General features: G+C 44.0%; 1 protein-coding gene across 1 annotated transcript in view; it reads left to right on the forward strand.

Moving 5' to 3' along the window:
- Positions 1-2,494: 2,494 nt before the first annotated feature.
- Positions 2,495-25,171, forward strand: part of TFDP1 (transcription factor Dp-1) — a 67,831-nt gene continuing 45,154 nt past the window's right edge. Inside the window, exons 1-2 of the mRNA XM_018562244.1 lie at positions 2,495-2,623; positions 8,787-8,858. Of these exons, the coding sequence (XP_018417746.1) occupies positions 8,847-8,858 (12 nt within the window). The 5' untranslated portion in view covers positions 2,495-2,623; positions 8,787-8,846. The remainder of the gene's footprint in view (positions 2,624-8,786; positions 8,859-25,171) is intronic.

Genomic DNA, 25,171 nt, shown 5'->3' on the forward strand with positions numbered 1-25,171 from the left:
CTCTAAAAAGGGTAATTGAAGGAGCAAGGATCTCCAGGAGTAAAACAATCCCGTTTTTTGTATCCTTTCCTACACTTGCCCTGATCATGAGGTTTCTGTGGAGTCTCCTCAGAGCCTCTATAGACAAACTGGCTCTTTATGTCTGGAAATTTAGAGGGGGAGGCTGAAACATCTAGGATGCTCCTCGGTGGTCATCAAGCCAGGTGTGATCCTCCTAGTGCAGTGAGGGCACATTCTACGGGGTTCATGGCACCAATGTGGGGAGTGCATGCCAGAGTGTCCCTGGAAATGATCTGTAAAGCTACTACCTTGTCTTCATGCCATGCCTTCCTAAAGCACGACCGGGTGGATCCGAGTATACTGAGAACAGTTGACTTTGGAAAGAAGGCTATTGAAGCTTCTGTTGCTGTTTCAAAATAAAATTGTATAGCACTTATCCCACCCTGTCAACTTATGTATCACAAGCATGCTGCCATGCAGACACTAAGAAATCTGAAAATTGCATCACACTAACTGTAATTTTCCTTTCCTGGTGCCTTTCGTGGCAGCATAGCTTTCCTCCCTCCTGTGTTTATACAAAGTAAAGTTATAAGAATATTGTAGAGTGTTTATGTGCTTTACCTTGTAGATTTACACTGGTCTTGTAGGTGGGTATAGAGGCAGAGCTCTATCATGAGTATTCTGCCAAGGATAGGCACCAGGAATGGAAAATTACGGTAAGTATGATATCATTTTTTTTTTTTTTATTGCAGGGGCCAACACTCCCACCTGCTGCCATCTTGCTTCCAATTAATGGTTTAGTTCTTGAGCGGTTAGCCAGCTTTGGCTTCTTCTCTATGGTGGGCTCTACACTAATGAGCTCTAGAAGACTGAGCACTAATAAAGTTTACAACAGAATTTGGGCAAGATGAATCCAGTTTGCAGCTGTCACCGACGACTCCTGCTCCAACTCTTAGCTCTACAACATACTGGACTTCTTGAAGTCCGGCTTGGACATTGGGCTGAATGTCAGCTCTCTGGGGCTTGTTCACACCAGCTTGCTCAGCAGCTGCTGTTGTGCGTGTGCCCGGGCAGTGCCAATGCTCTTAAATTGAGCTGCATCATACTTTTTTTTTTTGTTAGAACTTTAATGAATTCTCACAAGTGACATTTAATTAAGTGCGATGTGCAATGCCGTGGTGTGAACTGTGCCCACCCATGACCAGGCAATTTTCCTTCTTTTGCGTTCGGGCTGTGCATGGCCATTTTTTCCACCACTGCATATGGTGTGAATGGGCCTTTAAAGTGCAGCTCTCTGCAGTCTTGACCTTTTACTAACATCTTGTGGGTGAATTATCCCTTAGCTATCCAGTTCTTTACGGGTGCATTCACACCAAAATCGGAAGAAAATTGCAAGTCAACGGAGCGTCCTACTGATCTGTTACGATTTGTTCAACAGATGCTAATGGAAGGGCACTGAAAAATGAATGAGTGTGAATGGCTAGTTCCCTGGATCTATTACACTGAAAAAAAAGTAGTGCGTGTTCTACTTTTTTCCCAGCATAATGGAGTGGTGTGAACTAGCCCCATTCACACCCATTTATTTTCCGTTGCCCTTCCGTTAGCATCAGTTGAAAAATGTATTGCAATGCAATGGATCTGGTGTGAATGGGCCCTAAAGGGTGATGGGGGAATTTATTAAAACGAGAAGAATCTGGAGCAGTTGCCTATGGCAACTAATCAGCTTCTCTCTTCAGTTTGTTCTGTTAAGGTTTGAAAGTGAAAGGTGGATGCTGATTGGTTGCTATGCAGTTTTGATGAAGTCCCCTCAATGTGTCCTAGACCTTAGATTAAACCAAGATTCCTCAACTGGAATTTGCCACTTGTCCCGGACTTAATTACCAACTCGAGATTTGATCACTCTCAGTCCAATACGCTTAAGGACCTATCTGTCAAGGCAGCCTTTCTAACTGCTATAGCCTAAGGCCCTATTCACAACAAATACGTTTTTTCAATGGATGTCAACGGAAAGTAACCCAAAAAATGAATCACTCTGTTGCCACTGGCAATGCATCACCAGCTCCAGAATACATCAAGTTCCTAGTGCTGGACAACTTCATTGAGCGCAGTCTTGCTGCATAGTGAATTATGCTACCAGCTTAATGCTACAGACATGTACTTATATTAGCTGTCTAACATAGGGTTTGAACTGAAAAGATTCTTTAATGAAATGCTGTTTTCTACAGCCACCTGCAGTTTGATGTTTATGTTTTCACTATTCCTTGACTGTCTTAAAATGACACTTTGTCCTTTAAACCAAGTATTATTTTATGAAATAGCAGAAGGTATGTTAAAAATGCTTGCACATGGGTCATGCAGGGTCCACTCGGTCCGTCTGCAGCCTGGAAGAGGTTACCTGCAACCACATCCAGGTAAATAATACAGGCAGTTGGTTACGTCAAGGATTCGTGCACGCGTTTCCGTAGCCACGCCTCGATCCCCTTTCATGTTGACGAGCCCTTCGCCCGCCGCGCTCTCCGGCCCTACCTTGCCTGGCCGTCCCCCTCACATGAAGCGAAGTGTAGCAGAGCCGCCGTGCTGACGGAAGTGTGGACACATTGCGGCCGCAGAGGAGGTGGAGGAGGTTGGTGTCCTGCACGGGAGAGCCGCCGAAGACGTATGGCTCCTATGTTCACCGATATTCCACTGCTAGGCGCCGGGGCCTTTTGTTTACTCCTCCCTGCTGGTGTGTGCAGTGGGTGGAAATGTTAGGCCATGTCCCTCATCATCTCCTTGTTTGATCCCTCACAAGTGATGGGGCCTGGATCATGACAGGTCTTCACCCCCTAAAGTACGGCCTGTCGGTGTGTACCCTCACGGGCCTGAGCAGGGAGAGCGCATGGGACCGGACAGCTGGTTGTGCTTTGGTTACTGAGGAAAATGGCTGCCTGCTTACATCTACTTAGGGATAGGGCTTTGCTTTTCTTCAGGCCCTCTTATGTCAAACCTGTGTTTTGTTATCTGACTGGGTGGACGATTCTGCTACGATGCCATGATTGCCTGCTATATACCCACTTTGTGCATATGTGTGCTCATATAGTATGTAAGCTGAGTATACATGGGCAGCTGTGACTTGAATTCAAAGTCTTAATTACTGCAGGTTTTTTCAATTGCCTTGCTTTTCCCTTCTGCTTATGGCAGTCATGTTTATGTGTACTGACTGGGCCATTGCTAGGGCTCTCATAAATTAGGCCCTGCTAGCTGTGAAGTCCTGGCTTTCTTGGTTTCCCCTTGGTGTCAGTTCTTAGGCCTCCTCTTCCTTTTTCCTGTATGGAAGTCTATACTTTTTTGGAGGGGATGCCTTTTCTTTTGAATAGCACCCATCTGCAGGGGGATTGAGAAGTTTTGCATGCGGTTGGAGGTGATTGAGGCTCAGTTCTCCCACCCTCCCCTGTGTGCATGGCAGGCTGCTGCACATGTGCATTATGTTTTTTCCATTAGACAACGTCCTCCCTCCCAGATACATGCATGATCCTTTCCTGTAAGGTCTTGGTGTGCTCTCGGCTTATTTTGGAGGTGGAAGGGAGGGGAGAGAAACAGATATACAATCTCCTGACCTGGAGTGGCCCTAATGTCACATAAAGGCTTTATATGAAGTGGTGGTGAGAGCATGTGAGACTTTAACTTTGTGTGTGCCAAGATGGCATCTTTGAGCTTTATATCACTAATCTCAAATGAATAAGACCCATCTTCTTAGTGCCTGTATGTATTTCATGGTTTCTTATTTCAGTTGTATACTCATTTGCATTGGTGCATATGCCAGGTAGTATTGTATGGCTTCTCTGAGGCCTCTTAAGGTTTTTCTCTGTTACTGTGAAGTTTAGATTAACCAGGAGAGCTGGGGGCCTAAGAACAGAGGATGCAGCTTTTACTAATATACGGCAAAGGCCAACAAAATAAGGTCATGTTGTCTGTAATGGAGTAAAATGCAAGTGATGGTAACAAATCAGATTAAACAAAAGTAAAATGAGGTACAATATGAATTTTGGATGGGTTACTCAGGGCACTGCACTGCACTTTGGGGCTTTTGCTGTTTTAATATGTGTGTGTGTGTGTGTGTGTGTGTGTGTGTGTATATATGTGTGCATATGTAATTAAAACCTGTGAATGTTACACACTTAAGTACAAGAATTGAATGAACCAAATACTGTACAGTGCAATAAAATAAAACAATGTTAATCCATATTAGCCTCCTGACAAGTCGAAGGAGATGTGTACAAAGGGCGGAGTTTGTGGAACGTAGGTGGGCGGAGTTGGAGGAAAATGCGATGGGGGTGCTACCTGAACCTGCTGCAAATTGAATTTCTTCATATGTACCAGATCTACTGATTTTTTTTTTTTTTTTTTTTAGCTTTTTTTTAATTAGTATTTTTAATTTTATCACTATGCACATTGGTCTGTGCTTTTTCTTTGACCATCAAGCATGGATTATTGAGAGACTGAGGAACGGAAGATTACCATCAAAATTTGAGGGTGTTATCCCAAACCCGTTGTAAAGGGTATTGGTGAGATTAGACCGAACTAGGCCAAACTATAATGTGAGACACTCTGTAGAGGGCCCAATACTGGGGGAAGAAAAGAGTGTGGTGGAGGAAGTATAGCACAAAGCTTTTCTTGAATTATGAACACGTCTATGTGTGCTTTATATGGGTTCACAATTGGACATTATATGATATACCGTATTTTTCGCTCCATAAGACGGGCAAAAATGTCTGTGCGTCTTATGGCGCGAATATTCCCCCCAGGTCTTGACAATCTCCTGCGCCAGCAGCACTGCTGCCTTTAGCTGTCACACACCACACGCGTCCAGCGGCTCCCACGGTGTGTGTGTGTGCGCACGCGCTGAGGCGGCAGGGCTGACAGTGTACCAGTAATCATGAGCGATGGGAGGGTAGGGGCCGCTTGTACCTCTTCCATAATGCCGCTGCCTAACTTCTGTGTCTCACCGGCTTCTCACCTTCCTGTGTCACGCCACATGAAAGGGAGGAGTCTCGGTATACAGAAGTTAGACACAGGCAACACGGGCACCAGCATTGTAGAGGCGGTAAATAAAGTTGTTTCACTGCCTCTAAACATATTATTCTGCTATATGTTATTAAATATATTAGTACACCATTTGGTTCAGAATATTTTTTTTTCCTTGTTTTTCCCCCCCTCTAAACCTAGGTGCGTATTATGGTCAGGTGCGTCTTATGGAGCGAGAAATACGGCAGTTGTTTGTTGTGGCTGATATTCACGGAATATACAAAGAATTTTACAGCGCATCTAATTTATAGGGATTACCATATTTTTGATTGTACTGCATTTTCTTACAGTATTTGGTTCGTTCAATTATTGTACTTGGAGAGTAGTGCTGCACATTCCAAGGTTTTATTTTGAATTTATTATCACATATGGTGCCTGCTGCTTAGAAATATATTGGCGCAAGTTTTTTTTGTAGGTGCTTTATATGTGGAGAGATATAAATAGATATCTACACAGTGCATTCATGAAGTATTCAGACCCCCTGAAGTAGTTTGTTGAAGCACCTTTGGCAGCAGTTAGAGCCTTGAGTCTTTTTGGGTGTGACGTGACAAGCTTTGCACACCTGGATTGGGGGATTTTTTTTGCCATTCTTTGCAAATCCGCTAAAGTTAAGTCAGATTGAATGGGGACCGTCGGTGGACAGCCATTTTCAGGTCTCTCCAGAGATTTTCAAGTCAGGGCTCCGGCTGGGTCACTCTAGGATATTCACAGAGTTGTCGCTAAGCCACTCTTGTGTTGTCCTGTTGGAAAGTGATTCCAGGAGTGTGGAATTTTAAAGCAGGGGCCCAATCTACTTGTACTGATACAAAAAAAATATTTTAACCAAAACCATATTTACCAGTGTGAAGAAGCGCTTCTCATTGGTCAGCCCCGTCGGGTGATCACACTGACCGAGTGCTTGCAATTTGCGTGCGAAATTCAGAATACATGGCACAGGTACGGATAGTACACCCTTACTGGCGGACGGGAAGGACCATTCGGCGAAAGGTAAGTATAGCAGGGAGGGAGAGGGTGCCAGATTTGTGCGGGTAATTCCATTTCCCCAAATTGGGAAAGTGAATGTAACCCTTTAGAGCTAGTGCAGACTTGGGCGATCGTGTACGGTTGCATACAGCGGTTGCCGCGTGGCCCCATTGATTTCAATGGGGTTATATCTGCGTGGCAACATGTACCATTTGTCATGACCCACACCGCACAGTGTTTTCAAGCGCGATTGCACGGGAGGTGATGCGGCGGGAAACCATGCAGTCTGCCTGGCGTGACTGGGGTGCCATTAGAAAATAATTGCACTGCCAGCGTGATCAACGGTGGTGTGCAATTCTGTGACCGCCTGGCCACCCGCGCGGTTCTGTGAATGCTTGCCGTGCGGCCATGTATTGCCCAGGTGTGAACCTGGCCTTAATGGCCTTTATGCACATTGTGCACGTGAGAGAGCGTTGCTGCCTGGCCACCGCAATATGACACACAGAATGGGGGCACCACTTCGCTCACACACAATGCCCTATGCATGCGTTTATTTGCAAGCAGATGGTGGCGGCAGCTGGGTTTTTGTTTTTTTTTTAATTTTTTGTAAAATTTTTAATTATTTACACTTATTTTATTTTTTACTTCTAACTTTTTTTCACTTAAGTGTATTGCTATCACACGGGGCTAACAAGCCCCTACTTGAAGGTGACAGGTTCTCTTTATTGAACCTGTCACCTCCAATACAGGAGTTCTAGCACAGCACTGTGCTGGAACTCCTGTGACGGGAACGCTGAGAGTGCAGTGTTCCTGCAGGGACGAACGTTCTCCGCTCTGCTCCCCACCCTGATCTAATTTGCTGTGGTCCCGGGTCCCCCAGAGGAGCAGGAGTCCAAGAACACCACGGTGGGGAGAGGCAGCGGAGGGCAGTGAGCGATGGTGGGCAGAGGGTGGTGACATGTGCCGGGGCAGCGGCTGGAGAGCTGGTATGAGGGGAGGGAGAATCGGGCTGCTTACAAGTGATCTTAAGCGGCTACACAGCCGCTCAAGATCACTTGTACAAAACGGCTCCCTTCTACATTTAGCCTTGCTGCCTGCCCGAAGCAGGGCTAGATGTAGAAAGAAACTACCCGCCTGGAACTGCATGTCCCGGTCGTCGGGCAATAGGAATTCCACACCCCTGGAGTCTTCGGCCCAGTCTGAGGTCCTGAGCACTGTGGAACAGCTTTTCATTGAGGACAACTCTGTACTTTGCTCCATTCAGGTTTCCCTCAACCCTGACCAGTCCCTGCTGAACAACCCCACCGCATGATGCTGCCATTACCATGCTTCACTGACTGTTAGGATGGTATTGGCCAGGTGATGACTGGTTCCTGGTTTCCTCCAGACATAATGTTTAAAATTGAGGCCAAACAGTTCAATCTTGGCTTCATCAGACCAGAGAATCTTGTTCCCCGCAGTCTGAGAGCCCTTTTAGGTGCTTTCACGTGTTTTGCACTGAGGAGAGGTTCTGTCTAGCCACTCTGCCATAAAGGCCAGATCAGTGGAGGGCTGCAGTGATGGTTGTCCTTCTGGAACTTTGTCCCATCTCCACACAGGATCTCTGGAACTCAGTCAGAGTGACCATTAGGATCTTGGTCACCTCTCTTGCTAAGGCCCTTCTTCGATTGCTCAGTTTGGCCGGCCAACCAGCTCTTGGAAGAGTCCTAGTTGTGCCAAACGTCTTCCATTTGAGAATTATGGAGGCCACTGCACTCTTGGGAACCTTCAGTGCAGCAGAAATTTTGTTTGTAGCCTTCCCCAGATTTGTGCCTTGCAATAATCCTGTCTCTGAGCTCTGCAGGCAGTTCATCTAACCTCATGGCTTTTACTCTGATAGCGTATGCATTGTCAGCTGTGAGGCCTTCTATAGAGAGGTGTGTGCCTTTCCAAATCATGTCCAATCAATGTAATTTACCACAGGAGTACTCCAAGGTGTAGAAACATCTCAGCAACGATCAAGAGAAATGTGAGGCACCCAGGTTCAAGTGTTGTTGCAAAGGGTCTGAATACTTATGTACATGTGATATTTCAGTTTTTCCTTTTAATAGAATTTCTAAAATTCTGTTTCCACTTTGTCATTATGGGGTACTGAGTGTAGGTTGAGGGGGGAATAAAAGATATCAAACAACTGTAGTATCAGGCTGCAACATAACATTGAAAAAGGTGAAGGGGGTCTGAATACTTCCTGAATGCACTGTATGTCACATTTGTGTGCCCTTTTACATTCTATTGCTGAGCTGCTAACCTAATTTGCTTTCTGCACATGTAGTGCAACTTCTGCTGTAACAACCTGCCTTTTGCCAAATGTCTGTTTAGCATTAGTGGTTGAGTAATGGTTTTTGTAAATATTTCGTAATTTCTTTGGTTATCTGTTTGAAGATGCTAAATGGTAAATTATTGCAGCAATGTGCTTGCTAAAGAAGAACTATGAGGTGAGTGCTTTTCACTCACCTCATAGTTAGGCCCCACTCCGCGCTGCTTCGCGTGCAGTGTATCACGGCCTTTATACCGCGAACTGTAGCTCGTGGTATACTGAGCTTAGGGTAACGGGAGGACGCTAGTTTGTGTCCTCCCGTTACCCTAAGGAGAACTATGCGAAAAGCCCAGACCCCATAGTTCTCCTTTAATGTAACGGTTAGGATTGGAAGGTTTTGTACACCATTTTGTGTGAGCTCTAGTTTGATACTAACACTATTTTCAAATCTTTGTTTTTACAGAGCATTCATCTCGAGTGGCGTTGCTTACTGGATCCTGTTCATTTGATTTCATCTGGTATCATGGCAAAAGATGTAAGTTATAAAAGTGTTGGCATGATTCTTTTATCCTTCAGTGATGGAGTTGTCTAATGAGCTGAAGTTTTACTTTATAGAAATATGGCTATTGTAAAAGTTGCCTTCTACGTTTCATAGTTCTCGAGGTACTATGATTGGCTTGTAGATTTGAAAATGGAACACTTGAGTGTTGTTTTCTGTGAAAGTTAGGACTGTAAAGCTGGACTCAAAGTACATAGTAAAGATTAACAGGAGCTAGCTTGAAGGCTGTTGAAGTGGTTCATGAAATGTTTCTAAATCTATTTTTAATTGTTAAAAATGTGTTTTGCGTGGTTCCATGCAAAATCCAAGGGATGTGCATTGGCTACCATGTGACTGCTTTCAAACTACAACCTGTTGTGCCATATCAAGGGACAAGCGACAGGTGGCAAAGAGGCTGTTAATATTTATTAGCAGGTCTTTCTTCGTATAATGCCATCTGTAATAGTTGACTTTTATGTACTGAAAACAGGCAAATCTCTACACTGGCCTGTCAAAATTCAAAGCTGCTTACCCAGCAAACACTGCCATTCACACCAGCAAAGTTGTGTAGTGTTTCCAATGCATTTGCATTGCTGTTTGTGTTCAATATAACCATGGTAGACAAATTCAAACATTTCAATCTTGGGGTTTCATAGCAGCATATTAAATGCCTATTTATTCAGTTGATGATAAAAGTAAAGCTGGCCCACATGGTGTAGTTCTATTGTTTAATATTCTTTAGCTCCTATAAAGGCTGACTGGTTCTTCACTTTCAACTAACTTTTAATCCTAAAACTGATCAAATGAATCAAAGTGGCCTACTGTCAACAGTTTTTGTACTGAAATCATCAAATCAGTTAGTGGTAGGTTGCGTTCACCAAATGCAGATTGTTTCATGCTTTTAAATGTTGGCGTTTTGCGGTTCTGTTGAACCTGTTTTGTTTGTATAGTTGAATGGCTGGCGTTTGGCTATATGGGTATGTTCTAGAAATTGGAAGAGCTTTCAATCCGATGATATAATCTTATTTTAGATCTACCGACAATCGACAATGTAGTTTGACTATTTTGGATATAAATTGAACGGTTTAGATTGGCAATTGCACTGCATAGTTTATAGTTCAGGTTATGGTGATTGAGCAGTCAGTATGTAATGTCTGCCCCCCTTTGTGCTATAAAGCAATGATACAGAACTTTGTAGAGCTTTCAATATCTTATGCCATCCACATTTAGAAAAAAGATATTATATCATCTTACATTTATAAATAGCTTTGTAGTGTAAGTGGCCGTCTGATTGCATTAGAGTGGACTGTTTACTTAGGCCTTCACACTGCACAGTTTTTAGTTAATAGAATTTATGCATTTGCATTTATTGCATATGGTCACTTTTAGGCTGTAAAAGAAGGAAACACGACTACATGCTTGTATCTCATACAAGCATGTATCTAAACAATCCAATCATTAATGTCCTTGCGCAACCTATTAGTAGAGCAAAGGGACATTGTATTATTGTCTTTTAGCTATGCTATAGGAAATGTTCTTAATCACTTTAGCTGGGCACGTAAAGCTGGCCATACTCTTAGGGCCCTATCACACCATGTCCGGACCAGATCTGCACGCGTTTTTGCCATCACGGTGCGTTTGGGACGCGGCCCAGTGCAGGTCATTTTTTTTTTAGAGGGTAATGTCATTATGCAAATCTCTTCCTGCTCCATGTCATAGCTTGTGTTGCGTTCCAGTGCGGTGCGTTTGTGAAAAAATCAGCTGCGTTCCAGTAGAGGAAAAATGTGACATGCAGCATTTTTTTTCCTGCACTGTAACGGACTGGACTGGTGTGAACAGAGCCCCAAAATTACAAAGGAATGCATTGGGGTGCATTTTTGATGCGGAAGAAAAATGTAGCGTACCGCATCTGATCTGGACATGGTGTGAATGGGCCCTCATAGTTTTTACTTTGTTTAGCCCCTGGGCAGAGCAAGTAAAAACACTCTTGATTCCCCCACGAATCGCTTCATCCCGTGTATGGCCAGCTTAAGGCTCCATTCACACGAAACGCTACAACACACAACAGGAGGAATCCCATTGTTTTTACTGGCACCTAGTCACACAAGCATTGTGTAGAAAAATGCCTGTAGCTTGAAAAAGTACCTGACCTTCTTTTAGAGCCAAGTGTTTTGACTCCAATAGACTTCAATGGAAGCACATGAAAAATGTTGGTATGTGGTTTTCAAGTGTTACTTTGCCTTGTAATTATCTTTGCAATACTCTGCAGCCTAAGGGTGTTTTTACAGCGCGTTCCTACACGCTGTAAAACGCTCAACATGTCAAAACCAATAATTGCCTATGGGCATGGTTCCCACCTGGGCGTTTTACAGCGCTGAAAAACGCCCAAAGAAGTACAGGAGCTTCTTTGGGGCGTATTTGCCGCGCGGTAAAAACGTGCGCAACACGCGCATATTCCGTACGCCCAGGTGTGCACTTAGCCTAAACACCTGTACAAAATCTCCAAATAAACCTCGGAAAGCACAAAGACACAAGTGTAAATTGGGCCTTAGGCCGCATTCACACCTAGGCATCAGCATTTTCACACTTTAGTGCATGCTTTCATTAAGCGCGTTTTTGCACGTTAGATGTGTTCACATGAATACGTGCATTTTAGCTGGCAAATTGAGGCATTGCAGTCAATGGACAAATGCAGGCAAAATGATTGTGCCACGCGTTTCCTTTAAAGTCTGTGGGGACATACGCTGTAATCTGCCTAAAAGATCATGTACTTTTTCCAGCGTTCGGCGTTTTACATCTTGCAACAGAACCCTCAGGTGTGAACAGCGGCCTTTGAAATGAATGGGATTGAACAGCTGTGTAATGTGAGGGAGTTGTTGATCAATGGAGAATGGTCAATCATATTGTGTACATGTGTGGTGATTTTTTAGGTTCTATTTAAATCATACAGTACATGAGGGGTGTTCAGATTAATATGGGATTCAGGAGCCAGTCTATCCAGGCCAAGAACCAGTAGGATTTCTTTCAGGAGCCAGCTCCATTGAAAACAACTACAGAAAACCTCAAAAAGTTGGGTGCAAGCTGTAAATTTTATGGATCGTTGGCAACGTATCTTTTGGGATTTGTTCAGCCCTGCAGTATATTGGTCTTTCCTTAACCCATTCACAACCCATGATGGGATAATCCCGTCATGAAGCTTAAAGGGGTTAAACAAAAGCAGCCAGGAGTCTGTTCAGTTTTGTAGGGCCGGCTTTGCAGTAGAAGTGATTCTGGCGGCTCAGCTGCCGCCAGATCGCTTCTACAATCCGATAACCGGATCCTTGTTAGCCCCCTATGTGATAGCAATTAAAGTACCCTTCCCGGTGATGGTGGAAAGGAGCCGCTGTACTGGCCTTATGGCTTGTGTAGCTGGAGTCTGAGTACCCTTCCTGGTGATGGGGGCAAGGAGCATTTTTAGCCTGGTCACCAATATAAAAGTAATTTTTGCAACTGTTTGCTAATGTAAGTGTATTATTCACCACTCACTGCATATTGTGTAGCAAAAAACAAACACGCCTGTGGGAGGCTCTGACTACACAGCTACAGTTGTTTTTTGCTGCACAATATTCAGTTCTTTAGATGCAATACAGCATTCACTGGCAACAAATACTTTGATGTTCACAGCCTAAAAATAATTCAATGTGCTGTGAAAAAACAATGCCCCTCGCACTCGTCAGTAAGTTATATGCCCCTTTAGTGAGTGAGAATACTGGTGTCAGTGGGTGCCATTTGACAAGAATGTTGATGGGAATTTGGTACCCCACTAGCACCAGGGTCAAGTACATAGTATTAAGAGTCAGTAAGAATACTATGCCTTAGTTCCATGACATGGTGCAGATTTGCTCTCCTATCCAAGTGTCACGCTGGACTTGATATCAGACACTGTCAGGTGGATGATCCACTACCAGATAATGCTTACAAATCAATCATCCTGAATTAAGGAAAAGCATGGTGTAGGTGCTGTGGCATTTCTGGGGAAGTATTGTGCTGCCTTTGCATGTAATGCTGGGCACACACACCTTACAACCATCGCAAGACTTTTGTCTTGCGATGGTTGTAAGGTAATTAAAAAAACGTACGATCTGCCTATCTTGGACAGGCAGATCGTACTTGCGATGATCGCAAGCCCGCCCCACTGAAGGGCGAGCTTCCGATGACCGCAATGCTGAACGGGCAGTGTGCGCTTGCGCACACCGGCCTGTGCGGCTTTTATCTTGCGAACATGCTACAAACCAGCCGAACATCGTACGATGTTCGGCTAGTTTTCGAACATGTTCCTAAGATAAGAGTCGTGCGACCTTACAGTAGCAGAGGTCGCACGGCTCCCACACAAGTTACGATAATCGTACGATCGCGGCATTTCCCATGATTATCGTAAGCTGTGTGGGCACCTTAACTCTACTGTCCCTGCCATCCACATCCCTCCCCCCGGCCATATTGGCCTCTGCTTCATCTGCTCTGTTGCCTCCAGTGGCAGAAACCCTGGAGCCCTCTTGTGGATCCTTGGGGTTCTGTGAAACCCTGCAATTAATGGAAGCATTTACAATCTTCGATTACACTTGAGCAATAAAAGTGCCGGAGAGCTTTTAATCTCTTCTGCTGGCTTGTACACTTCAATATCACTACCAAGAGCTATGCAGTGTGATGAACAATCTGTTTTAAAAATGTTTGTCTCTGGATGCATCTATCCTGCATGCAGCAACAGTGATCTTTTTGAAACTGCATGTAATTGTATCAGATACGATTTACATGCAGACTGACGCTTACAAATGTGGTTGCTGTCACCCGGTCATTAACATGAATAGGTGCAGAGGCTGCATCTAAATTGGACATGAGCAATCCCAAAGTGCCCCATGTGAATGAGGCCTAAAATTAACAAATGCTTGAGCTCCACACACATTACAATCTGGTTTAACAATTTGTGTGCAATCTTTTTTAGATTTACCAAAGCAATGTAATGGGGGTGCCTACCTAAACAATCTATTCCATTTGTATTTAATCAGACAAGCCCTTATACTACATAGTGATTGGTAGATGTAATGTAGGTTGTACAATCAGATTGTAACTTGTTTCATGGCTTCGATGTACTGTTAGTGTCAAGTTCTTATGATCCATATGATTGCTTTTGGTTAAAGGTTGGTTGAAATTGCTTTAAACCAGCATTAGTATACTGCAACTACATGCATTGTTGAAGAGCATGCAATATCTAAGGCTATAAGGCTATAAGGATATAAGGAGTCTGTGACATGGCGACTGTAAAAATCCCCCACTTTGCACTAAAGTCTCACTGGCTGAAGTGTCTGGGGTAGTTTTGGGACTTGTTTTTAGAGGAGGATGTGGCTTTATTGGCCCTATGTGAGGAGAAAACGATGCAATGTACATTTGTGGAAGCTTTCTAGAAATATGAAAAAAATGAATACATTAGGATGAAGTAGTTTAGGACTTGATCAGTGTTGGTGTGAGTGCTCATCCCTGTTTGTTTTAGGTTGGGGGGGCAAAATGTGCCCCATTGTTTCTGGGCCCTGCTATGGGTACAAAACTAGAGGTGCACCGAAATTACATTTTCAAAACCAAAAATATTCAAACCAAATTTGTTCTAACCTTTTCAAATTTTTTTACATTTTATTTTTATAAAATATTTTAATTTTTTCTACTTTACTGTTGGGTACGTTGAAATATCAGGGGTCTAAACAGATCCCTGATATTTCCCGTGTAAAATAGAAAAAGATTGGGGTCACAGAGCCCTCAATCTCCTTCTGCAGCCTCTGTTATAAATGAACAGAAAGCCTCATTACTGAGTGGAGATAGTATGTTTGCCATGTCCACAATCGGGAATAAACAGGAAGTGATGTGTAGCACTTCCCATTCATTCATAATTGGGGACACAGTAAACCTATGTCAATTATTTTGAAGCAGTCAGCGATCACTGATCGCTGAGTGCTTGTTCCCGCACTCCATCAGCTGACAGCTGTCACAGGAGGCTGAGCGAGCGGTGTGTGTGTGGGGGGGAGAGTTTGGTCTCCTCTGACAGCTGACTACTTCCCCGCACCGCCACCTGGCCTCCTGTGACAACTGTCTCTTCCCCCATACTGCCACTCTCCTGATCTCTCATAGGAGGCTGAGTGGCGCAGTGCAGGAGGACAGCTCAGCCTCCAGTGCTCAGAGCTGTCACTGACCCCACACCGCTCTTCTACTCTGTCACACGAGGCTGAGCGGGGCGGTGACGGTTTCTCTCCTCCCTGCTGGATGCTGCACTGTCGGAGGGGACACAGTGTAGCGCCCAGCGGGGAGGAGAGAAAACCGACATGCACCACAATTTTGGCCAAAAGATGGCTCTTTTGGCATTTTGCCAAAAGTGCAATTTTCAGGCTAAAATTTCGGTGCATCCCTAGTACGAACAACAAATATTGTACATATCTGCTATCTCCATGCATGTCAGCAAAAGGAATATTTATGTTTGGGTGGCTAATGATAAGAAATATTCAGGTAAAAATGTTTGTTTTGTTACTATTTTGGACCCGTTTTCCTTCCATTAACATTTCCTACAAAATAAAGGCCTAATTTGCCCCAATGCAAGGTATAATTCACCTGGATACAGAAAGTAGGTGCAAATAAAAGGACAGTTTTACTAAGCTCAAGTTTGGAGATCATCTGAAGGGATTTAAAGGCATTCCAGCCCTTGTATAAGCAAGAAGGGTATATGTTGCCAAGTCTATTACACCAAAATATGACAGAAAATGTTATACAATTTATTACATGAACTGTGGACAAACCACCAAATCCATTGCTAAAGTGATACTAAACTCAGGCGCGGAATCTTAAATACATTCAAGTACCCTAGCTTTTTAAAAAAAAAAAGTATCTTATTTGTGTATCAGCTGTTACATTACAGGCATTACACAGGAGTCAAGATGAGAAATTGTAGTGAAAGTGTAGTTAGGGTGGCCCGCCACCAACCCCCCCCCCTCCTGCCTCACAAAAAAGTGAGCCGGCTGCAATGCGATGCAGTACGTTCTGGCCAGAATCTGATTGGAACGCACTGCATCTGGTGTGAACTTACCCTTACCCATTTCCTTAAAATAACAGCAAACACCCCTTCAGAAATGTTTAGTAATGGCAATGTACAAACTCATACTTCTAGATAATTACATTGGTAGAATTTGATTTTTGAGTGTAAAGGTAAGCACACTAGTATGAATGGTAGGGCTGCAGCTATTTTCATAATCATGCAGTTGTTGTTATTACATAGTATCTATATAGCGCCAACAGTTTGCGCAGCGCTTTACAATGTAAGGAAGACATTACAATACAATTCAAGACAAGATGGTAAGGAGGGCCCTGCCCCTGAGGGCTTACAATCTAGAAGAGGAGTTGGGCGACTTTTTTTTGCGATCGGCTAAAATTAAAACCAAATTAATTATTACCGTTATTTATTTAAAATAAAATACACAAATGCAGCGTTACAGACGGTTTACTTCAGAATAAAACAGAATGCAAATTTTTCAATATCACACTGCACTGGAACGCAAGGCATGGCAGTACCCAGTGCGGGCGATCACACTGCGGACAGGAGGTGCATTTGGGATTTATTGACATGAATGGCACTGCAACGCACCTCAATAGATCGGGAAGTGAGCGAACGCATACAATCGCTCGCTCACTTCTCGATTATCTCCCTGCAGAGTGGTGACGGTCAGTCACTGCCCCCTGCAGGGATCCCCCCCCCCAGCTGAGTGGAGGAACTAGATAGGCAGAGCCCGCTGTCATTCACTCAGCTGGGTGGATCTCCACAGCATTGTCTGGATCAGTCGCGGTATACTGCTTTGGGTCACGGGAGGATGCTTGTATATGTCCTCCCGTGACCCTTAAGAGAACTATGGGGAAAAACACTTACCACATAGTTCTCAATTTTAGTTTAACTTTTTTTTGCTTCATTGCTGGGAGCCATACCCAGCCTGCTATTGGATATTTCAAATTGCAATAGCAGGCTGGCTATTGCATATGCCCACTGCCTGTCAATCAGCAGAGGTGGGACCTGGAGGAGAAAGTTCTCCATCAGGTCCTCCACTGCTGATTTGAAAGCAGGCAGTGGGCGGGTGCAATAGCCAGCCTGCTATTGGCTATGCATTTTAAAAATAGCAGGCTGGATAGGGCTCCTGGCCTCTAGAATGCGGGGCATTGGAGGGACAGGGGAATGCAGTCACACTGGTCTCTCCTTCCCGCTGGTGCCAGCTGCAGTGGTCTGTGTCCCCGCTGCCTCTGCCGGTGCAGGTGGGGATTGAAAGGGGCACAGACCACTGCAGCCAGCACCAGCGCGGAGGAGCAGAGCGGTGGCAACAAATCGAGAATTGTTGCCATAGATTCTCATCAATTATAATCGATTTCAGCGATCAGTTGTTGCAGCCCTAATGAATGGATCCCATGTGATGCATATACCTACTTGTAGTCAGAAATGCTGACTAGTGATGGGCTCGATGTTTGAGCCGATCATGAGTTCGACTCAAACATAAGCAGTTTGTGTGTTTGGCGAACACACAAACTGTCAGGGCATTCGGCAGGCTTGTCGCCCGTCGAGAGCCCCTCAAGACACTGTGCTTTGTGAGCCCTGATTGGCTAATACCTTGCACTTGACCACAGGTCAGGTGCAAGACTTTGCCCAATCATGGCTCAACTGTAAACAGTTGGGCGGAGCTAACGGTCACTGCTAGCTCCACACAAATGTTTGTTGCCGGCATCTGTCGAAATGTCATTCTGCGGCGGGTGAACGTCGCGAGCGGATGCGACGGCGATCGTCAGTTTTTTTTAATTTTATCAAGTTGTCGTCGTGGACAATGCTAGACGATGTGATTGACGCTGGATTACGTTGGTGGATCCATTTTTTTTAAATAAAAGACTTGTCAAAAACTTGTCTTTTTTTTTCTTTTTCAAATAAAGGATTTTTTCAAAAGTCTGGCCTTTTTTTTTTATTTTTTACAGTTTTATTTAACCCTTTTGTGAATGGGTAGGGGTACAACTTACTCCTTCACAATATCCCATACTCATTCACAAGGGGGACGAGGTGCATTTCCAGGGGTGACCCTCAAACGACCCTCTCAGTGCCGTGGCCTGGTAGCTCGCCTGCGCCAGACCCCTAATCCGAGCACAGGCCTGGCAGGGCAGGAAGGGGGGGAGGGTGTGGGGGTTCCTCCAAATTCCTACCAGACCTTAAGGGTGTGGTATGACTTTTGGGGAAACCCTACGCTTTTTTTTTAAAATGGGGTCCCTCCTAACATTCCTACCAGACCTAAAGGGTATGGTATCGTTTGGGAGGGGGAACCGCACGTGTTTTTTTTCTTTTTTATAAATGTCAGTTTTGCTGCAGCAGGTTCTATACATTGTACAGATTTGCCACTTTACATGCAGTTTAAGGGGACCCCTCAGGTGTGATATTAAAATAAATTTTTCATTTTTTTTCTCTTAAGTGATAAAATCACTGCTCCTGGTATTTTTTTAAATAGCTTTTTTCATTGATTCCTGTATTCCAGGGCAGTATCCGACTCCACATACCCTTTTTATGGCCAATAACTTGCATATAAGCCTTCAAAATGGGGTCAATTAATTTTTCAATTTCTACTCCCATGGACTTGCATTGAGTTTGAATTCACTTTTCCCATGTTCTAATTCGAACTGAACACGGCAGTGTTCGGCCCATCACTGATGCTGACCACATAATGCAGTCTTAATATAGATTAGGGCTGCAGCTAATGATTATTTTCAAAATCGATTAGACGATTATTGAGTTTGATTTAATCGGATTTTAAAAAAATGGCTCCAGTGATGGACTACTAGTTTGTATTGAGATTGCAGTCCATCACGGGAGCAAGCTTGGAGCGGTGGAAGTAAAAAAAAAAAAAGTGGTGTGTGATAGTGAAATGGAAAGTGTAACATTATACAGCAATGAATGCAGAATGGCACCGGCTATAGAGGACTACAAATCCCAGCAATAGTACATTATACAGCACAATACAGGTTACCACCAGCTATAGAGGAATACAACAAATCCCATCCAGCAATAATACATTATACAGCAGCGCAATGCACGCAGAATACAACCAGCCTGCGGGGAGCCGTGTCCGACATTCAGTGTGATCCCTGATGAAGTCATGCTGGACGTAATGTGAAACAACGTAATGTGCCTAGGGCGGAGCTTCTGACGTCACATTGATCTCTATGACCGACAGCAGCGGTCATTTGAAACTCCTGCCTATACTCCTATGATTCTATGCTGTGTTACCACTGCTTTTTATGAGTCATTTTCTTTTAATAAATCATTCTGTTTGGAATGTTACACGCTATGGTGTTTGCTTTCTCTTTTTTGATAACATGATCCTGGTATTGACATCCTATACTGAGGAGGCCTACAGATCGATTAAGATTTGAGGTTGTTTTCCTACTAAAGTGATCTACAGATGTGGCTTCTGGTCTGATTACACCATTGGAGGACATCTGTGAGTGATTGGAGATGAGGTCTCCCTCCCCTGGTTAAGAAGAGAATTGCCTGATTTGAGCGTTTGTTGGGGTCTATCAATAAGGTGAGCACCCCGATATCTGGTGTGCATTTGGTGAAGGAACAAGCAATATTCACCACTATTGCTGTTTTATATATGGACATCTTCATAATTATGAACATTTACAGACTTCACATCTGATCCATTTACTATTTATTCACTGACATTTGTTTGTCACAGATTCTTATTGTTGTAGCTTGGCGTGTTTAGTTCAGGTGTCCCAACAGTCAACGCTCTCTGCAGGGAAAAGATTGGGAAATGAGTGATCAGTGGTATGTGATCGCTCAGCTCCCGGCCGACAGAGCCGAGCCAGCTTCAGTGTCGCATGTTGGCTTTAATTATAGGGAGTATTTCGCTCTCATAATTCTCCTTTAAATGCTGGGGGGGAGTCCTAGACGCCTTGTCAGTATGGGGGGGTAACTTGGACTCCGGAGGAATCCTGTCTCCTGATCAACATTCTGGCACTCCGGGCAATTTGGTTGGCCCTACAACGTTGAACATCCCGAATAGTAGGTAATCCAATCCAGATTCAGTCAGAGATTGCCACAGCAGTGGCATACATCAACCATCAGGGAGAAACCTTCCATGGCAAGAGAGGTAGGAAAGATCCCGTATTGGACAGAGCTTTCTGTCTTGGTTTTGTCTATTTACATTCTGGACATGAACAGTTGGCAGACGAACGTTCGCTAGCAGCACCTGGATCCAGGGGAATGAGCCCTACACCTGGAGTTTGCTCCAGCACCTTTGTCACAGCTGGGACATGCTGGATGTGGACCTCTTGGCCTCCAGGTTCAACAACCTGCTGGTCACTTTTATTTCCAGTTAGAGATTTCCTAGCGTAATCAGTGGATGCTCTAGTGGCTTGGAGGAATCAATACAGCCTGATCTGTGCTCCCCTCATAACTCTGGACAGGGCTAGGTGGATGTGGTTCTCTAAACTGGTCAGACTCCTGGCAAATGCTCTGTGACTGCTTCAGGATCATCGGGATCTCCTGTCTCAGGAACTAGCTTAAAACCCTGATTCATGTTTGCTGGCTATAAAGGCATAGCTGATGAAGCCTTGTGGCCTTCTTTTCAAAAGAACCTTTTCTGTCCTTGCATAGAGCTAAGGTAGTGTTGAGTGCTCTAGGCCTTTCTTTCTTTCCCAAGGTGGTTTCAGCTCATTACCTTAGCCAGCATCTTATTATTTTATCCTTCTGTCCAGTTAAAGTAAATTCAGAAGGAGATTTGCCTTTATTGTCTGGATGTTCATGCTATACGAGTCTACCTCGTGGCCGCTGCTTCCATTAGGAAGATGGTCTCTGGTTTGTTGTCCTGGCAAAGTGGAACCAGCTTTCTCACGCCACCTTTTCTCAGTGGCTCAGATCTAATATTCAAGCCTATTGTCTAGGCTAGGCTGCCACCTGGTCGTCTCTTCACACGTTCTTCAAGTTCTACCAGGTGGATGTTCAGACCTCAGGTGATTGACTGCTTTAGCTTTAAAGTCTTTCAGACAGTTCTTTTTAAACTGGAGGAATTCACCAGCTGTTGGGTTTTTTCTTTTTCTTTTCTTCTAGTGGACCTATTGGCATTTTTGTTGCGAGGGCCTGTTCACACCCATTCCAGACTAGTACATTTTTTTTACCTGTCCATAAAGCTTTTAAAAATGGGCATTTTGAAAATGCTTGTTCAGCTTTGTATTGGCATGGTCGCTGGTTCACTCATGAAACGTTGTTCGCATTGACTATACAGGTGAAACTCGAATAATTAGAATATCGTGCAAAAGTTCATTTATTTCACTAATGCAACTTAAAAGGTGAAACTATATGAGATAGACTCATTACATGCAAAGCAAGATAATTCAAATCATTGGGAACATCCAACTTCTTTTGCAGATACCTTTTTGGAGGGTTTCAATGATGGTTTTCTGCACAACTGTCAGGTCAGCAGTCTTTCCCATGATTGTGATTCCTACTGAACCAGACTGAGAGACCATTTAAAGGCTCAGGAACCCTTTGCAGGTGTTATGGCTTAATTAGCTGATTAAAGTGGGACACTTTGAGCCTAGAATATTGCACCTTTTCACAATATTCTAATTTTCTGATATTGGGGTTTTCATGAGCTGTAAGCCATAATAATCACAATTATGACAAATCACGGCTTGGACTATCTTGCTTTGCATGTAATGAGTCTATCTCGTATATTAGTTTCACCTTTTAAGTTGCATTAGTGAAATAAATGAACTTTTGCACAATATTCTAATTATTCGAGTTTCACCTGTAGTGTCTTCCAGTGTGTGTGTGTGTGTGTGTGTGTGTGTGTGTGTGTGTGTGTAAAGTGAACCTGAGCTATATTATTGAACTTGTAGAAGTTACTGTTACCTGTATTAGCCAGAAAGGTCTCTCTGCTTATGTTTCACGTTGCTATTGTAGCCTTTCCTTCTCATTACTTAACTGCTCCTTTATCTGCTTAGGTGGCCTGTGAAGGAGCTGTCATTGGTCTGCGGATTGGTAGTTGATGGAGCTGACATTGGGGAAAGGGAGACCATATTGAATAACATTGTACTAAGGGGTTGATTAAAAACTGCAGCGATTTGACTGTACTGCAAAGTGATGTGCATTGTGCTCCTCTGGCAGTGGGATATTGCGGGCTAAACACTGTGGCCCATATTTAATGGATGGGCTGCAAAATGCAGGCCACGCTGTGCGGATCAAAGTGTATTATAGCAGACTGATATTCGATGGCTATAATAAATGAACACTGCTAAATTAGAGGTATATGGTAGAGCATTTACTGGCTCATAAAGGCATCTTGTAGTGTTTCCAATGTCTGACTGACCACATCAAACATTTAGGTAGCGGATAGTTTGACCTGATTACTCCATGGGCCCCTTGGAGAGCAATAAAGTAACCCTTTGCACAGTAAGGAAAAATCTAAAGGTAAAAATGATTTCAATTAAAAAAATAAAATAAAACATACTTGCATAAAACATACTTGTATGCAAATAACACATACATATCTAAATGTTGGACACAGAAGTACATGGAACCTCCTAATAATACTAAACATTTTGGTGTTAATAGAAATGCTCAAAATTTGAACAATTTACATTTAGTTTCTGACCCAGAAAAGGAAGCTGATGAGACGAGAGTGGATAGGGACATGGTCGCAACAAGGACATGGTTCTGCTGAGCAATGGGTTTATAGCATGTGTTGAGAAGCAGTGATAAAGGATATAGTGTAACTGAGTATTGGATAGGAAATATGAATAGGAAGTGGTCAGACAAAGTGACATGGGCATATAGGAAGGGATGTGCTTATTTCTATATTTGTAGTCTCCTGTAAACATGTGATAGCTAGTGTTGTAACGACTGTGCATTTTTTCTTTCTCTGACTTTGTGTAAAAGTCACGTAAAAATGTGCAACACGCTACACAAAACTGCGCTCAAAACGCGTATATTAGGTTTCACTCAGATGTGCATGCAGGCTAATCTGCCGCTTACAAGAGTCGGCTATTAACTGTTCAAGTTTAATGATCGGGTGACAGCGGCAGGTGGAGGCGGGGACGGACGCTTCCATTTTGCCCTAAATGGGCTAGGGGAACAGTGTCTCTAGGTTTATCAATCGAGCCAAATCACTCTTTAATGGCTGCAGGGCCTCCTGTGACCCACCAGCTTCTGCCTCCGCCTCTGACCCATCTCTGGATCCCTCAGGTGTGACTGCAGCTAGCTAGTTTTCTTTAGAATCACTAATTCCTGATACAAGAGGGCTTTTGTTCTTAATTGTCCAGTATTAAACTGAGCATTGGCTACCCACTCCGACCAAAGAATTTGCAGGAAATGCCCCCATTTCCTGTTGGGGTTTTTGTTTTTTTACCCTGATTCTGTTTCAGAGCCTGTGGATTCACCCGGGACATTGTTTAATGTGTGCAAATCTGCCATGCTCCCGCATTACTAAGGGGAACTGTATTACTTGTTCCTCTTGGCAAAAAAAAAATCCACAGACAGTCTTATCCATACAGTTATTGTGACCCTTAAAAAAAAATCTCACTGCCTTCAAAGCAGGAACAGACTGGGCTTATCTTTTGTGCCAAGAACTGCTTGCTGAGAGCTCCTCAGGACCTGAAAAATCTGATAGGTCAGCTCAAATATAAGTGTGATGCCTCTCTGGACACAAGTTGCTTGGTAGCCTGCACCAGTTCTGTGGCTTTTATCATTCCCAGAATTATTTGGTTGAAATGCTGACAGTTATTGTTGCCCTTTAAAATAGAAAACCTATTGCCTCACTGTAAGGCCTCAGTGGCTTTTCTGGGGTCCCACAGACCTCAAAGTCCTCTGTAATCATCAGCAATTTTGAGCAGGGCTGTCCAGTTGGCCCATTGAACCTATTTTGTGCCCCTTGTTCCTTCTACTTTGAGAAACATTACACAGCAATTCTGTGGGTGTGTCTGTGGAGAGAGCGCCAGCGAATGGCTAAGCATGTCAGAACATGGGACATGTTTCGTCCCTGGTGCTGAGGTGGTGTAGAAGCGCAGAGAGCTGTTTGACACTAACCAGGTAACGCATATTGACATGTGGGTGACTGATGTGATCAGATGGAGGATGTCAGTCATCAGCATTGTTTTTAATCTGACCGGTTAGGTCAGAGGGGACAGGTTATGACCCAATAGGCAAATTTCAGGGAGTGCTCTTTGCTGTGCTGTACAGCGATGAGATCAGGTGAAAGCAGTATAGCCAAGCACCCTAGTGGGCTCTCGGCTGGACTGTAAAGAAAGTGAGTGCAAGGAGAACATGTGAAGGCATGATTACTAGGCACGAGAGGGCTCTGTCTACAGGAGGGACAGCTGGTGAAATCACCATTACCATGCACTAGGCTTGTGCTGGGGTTTGCAAAAAGAACAGGATAGCCAAGCAGGCTTTTCCCCACAATGTAGAGACGTTGAGTGCTTTGTGCAGCCTGGGCAGGGTATGGTAGGGGTATTGAGTTGGATATGGTCCTCAACTCTACGTATGGATATAGATGTGGCCCTGTTTAGACTATTGGTCTAGAGCAGTGGTCCCCAACCCCCAGGCCGCGGACCGGTACCGGTCCGTGGATCAAATGGTAGCGGGCCGCCCAAGGAACGTGTGCGACTTTCCATGGACGAGAGGTTTAAGGCCGTGACACACTGCAGGCGAAGCAGCGCGGCGCACAGGTGAGCGGCGACTCGCGGTCCTTCGCCTGCAGTGTGTCTAGTGAGTTCCGATCCCCACTCTGCCCGGCGACAGCGTGCGTAGCGCAGCTTCGTGAAATGAAAAAGTTCATCTCCAGCCAATCACTGCGCGCGATGCAATGAAGGCATCACAAAGCGGCAACACGCGACCAGCCAATCAGATCACTCAGTTCTGAGTGATCAGTATCTGCCTGTGTCTGTATTTGCCCGTCTTGTCAGTCAGTCCAGAGGAGAAGTGTCTGTGGTATGTTCATACAGCCTAGTGCTATCCTATCCAGCACTCAGGCACTTTTAGCAAATAATAAAGACATTTATCTACATTGAATTATAAAATGAAATGTATTATATATTACATGATATGCTTAATTATTTATTTTATTACATAGTTACATAGTTACATAGTATTTGAGGTTGAATAAAGACATTAGTCCATCAAGTCCAACCTATTAGGATCTCATTCTAGGAGTACCCGTACCCCTGTATATTACGGTCCCTTAAGAAATCGTCCAAAAGTTTCTTGAACAATTCCACAT

This window comes from Nanorana parkeri, unplaced genomic scaffold (genome assembly GCF_000935625.1).
Source record: "Nanorana parkeri isolate BGI_ZX_2015 unplaced genomic scaffold, ASM93562v1 scaffold567, whole genome shotgun sequence".
NCBI classification, from domain to species: domain Eukaryota; kingdom Metazoa; phylum Chordata; class Amphibia; order Anura; family Dicroglossidae; genus Nanorana; species Nanorana parkeri.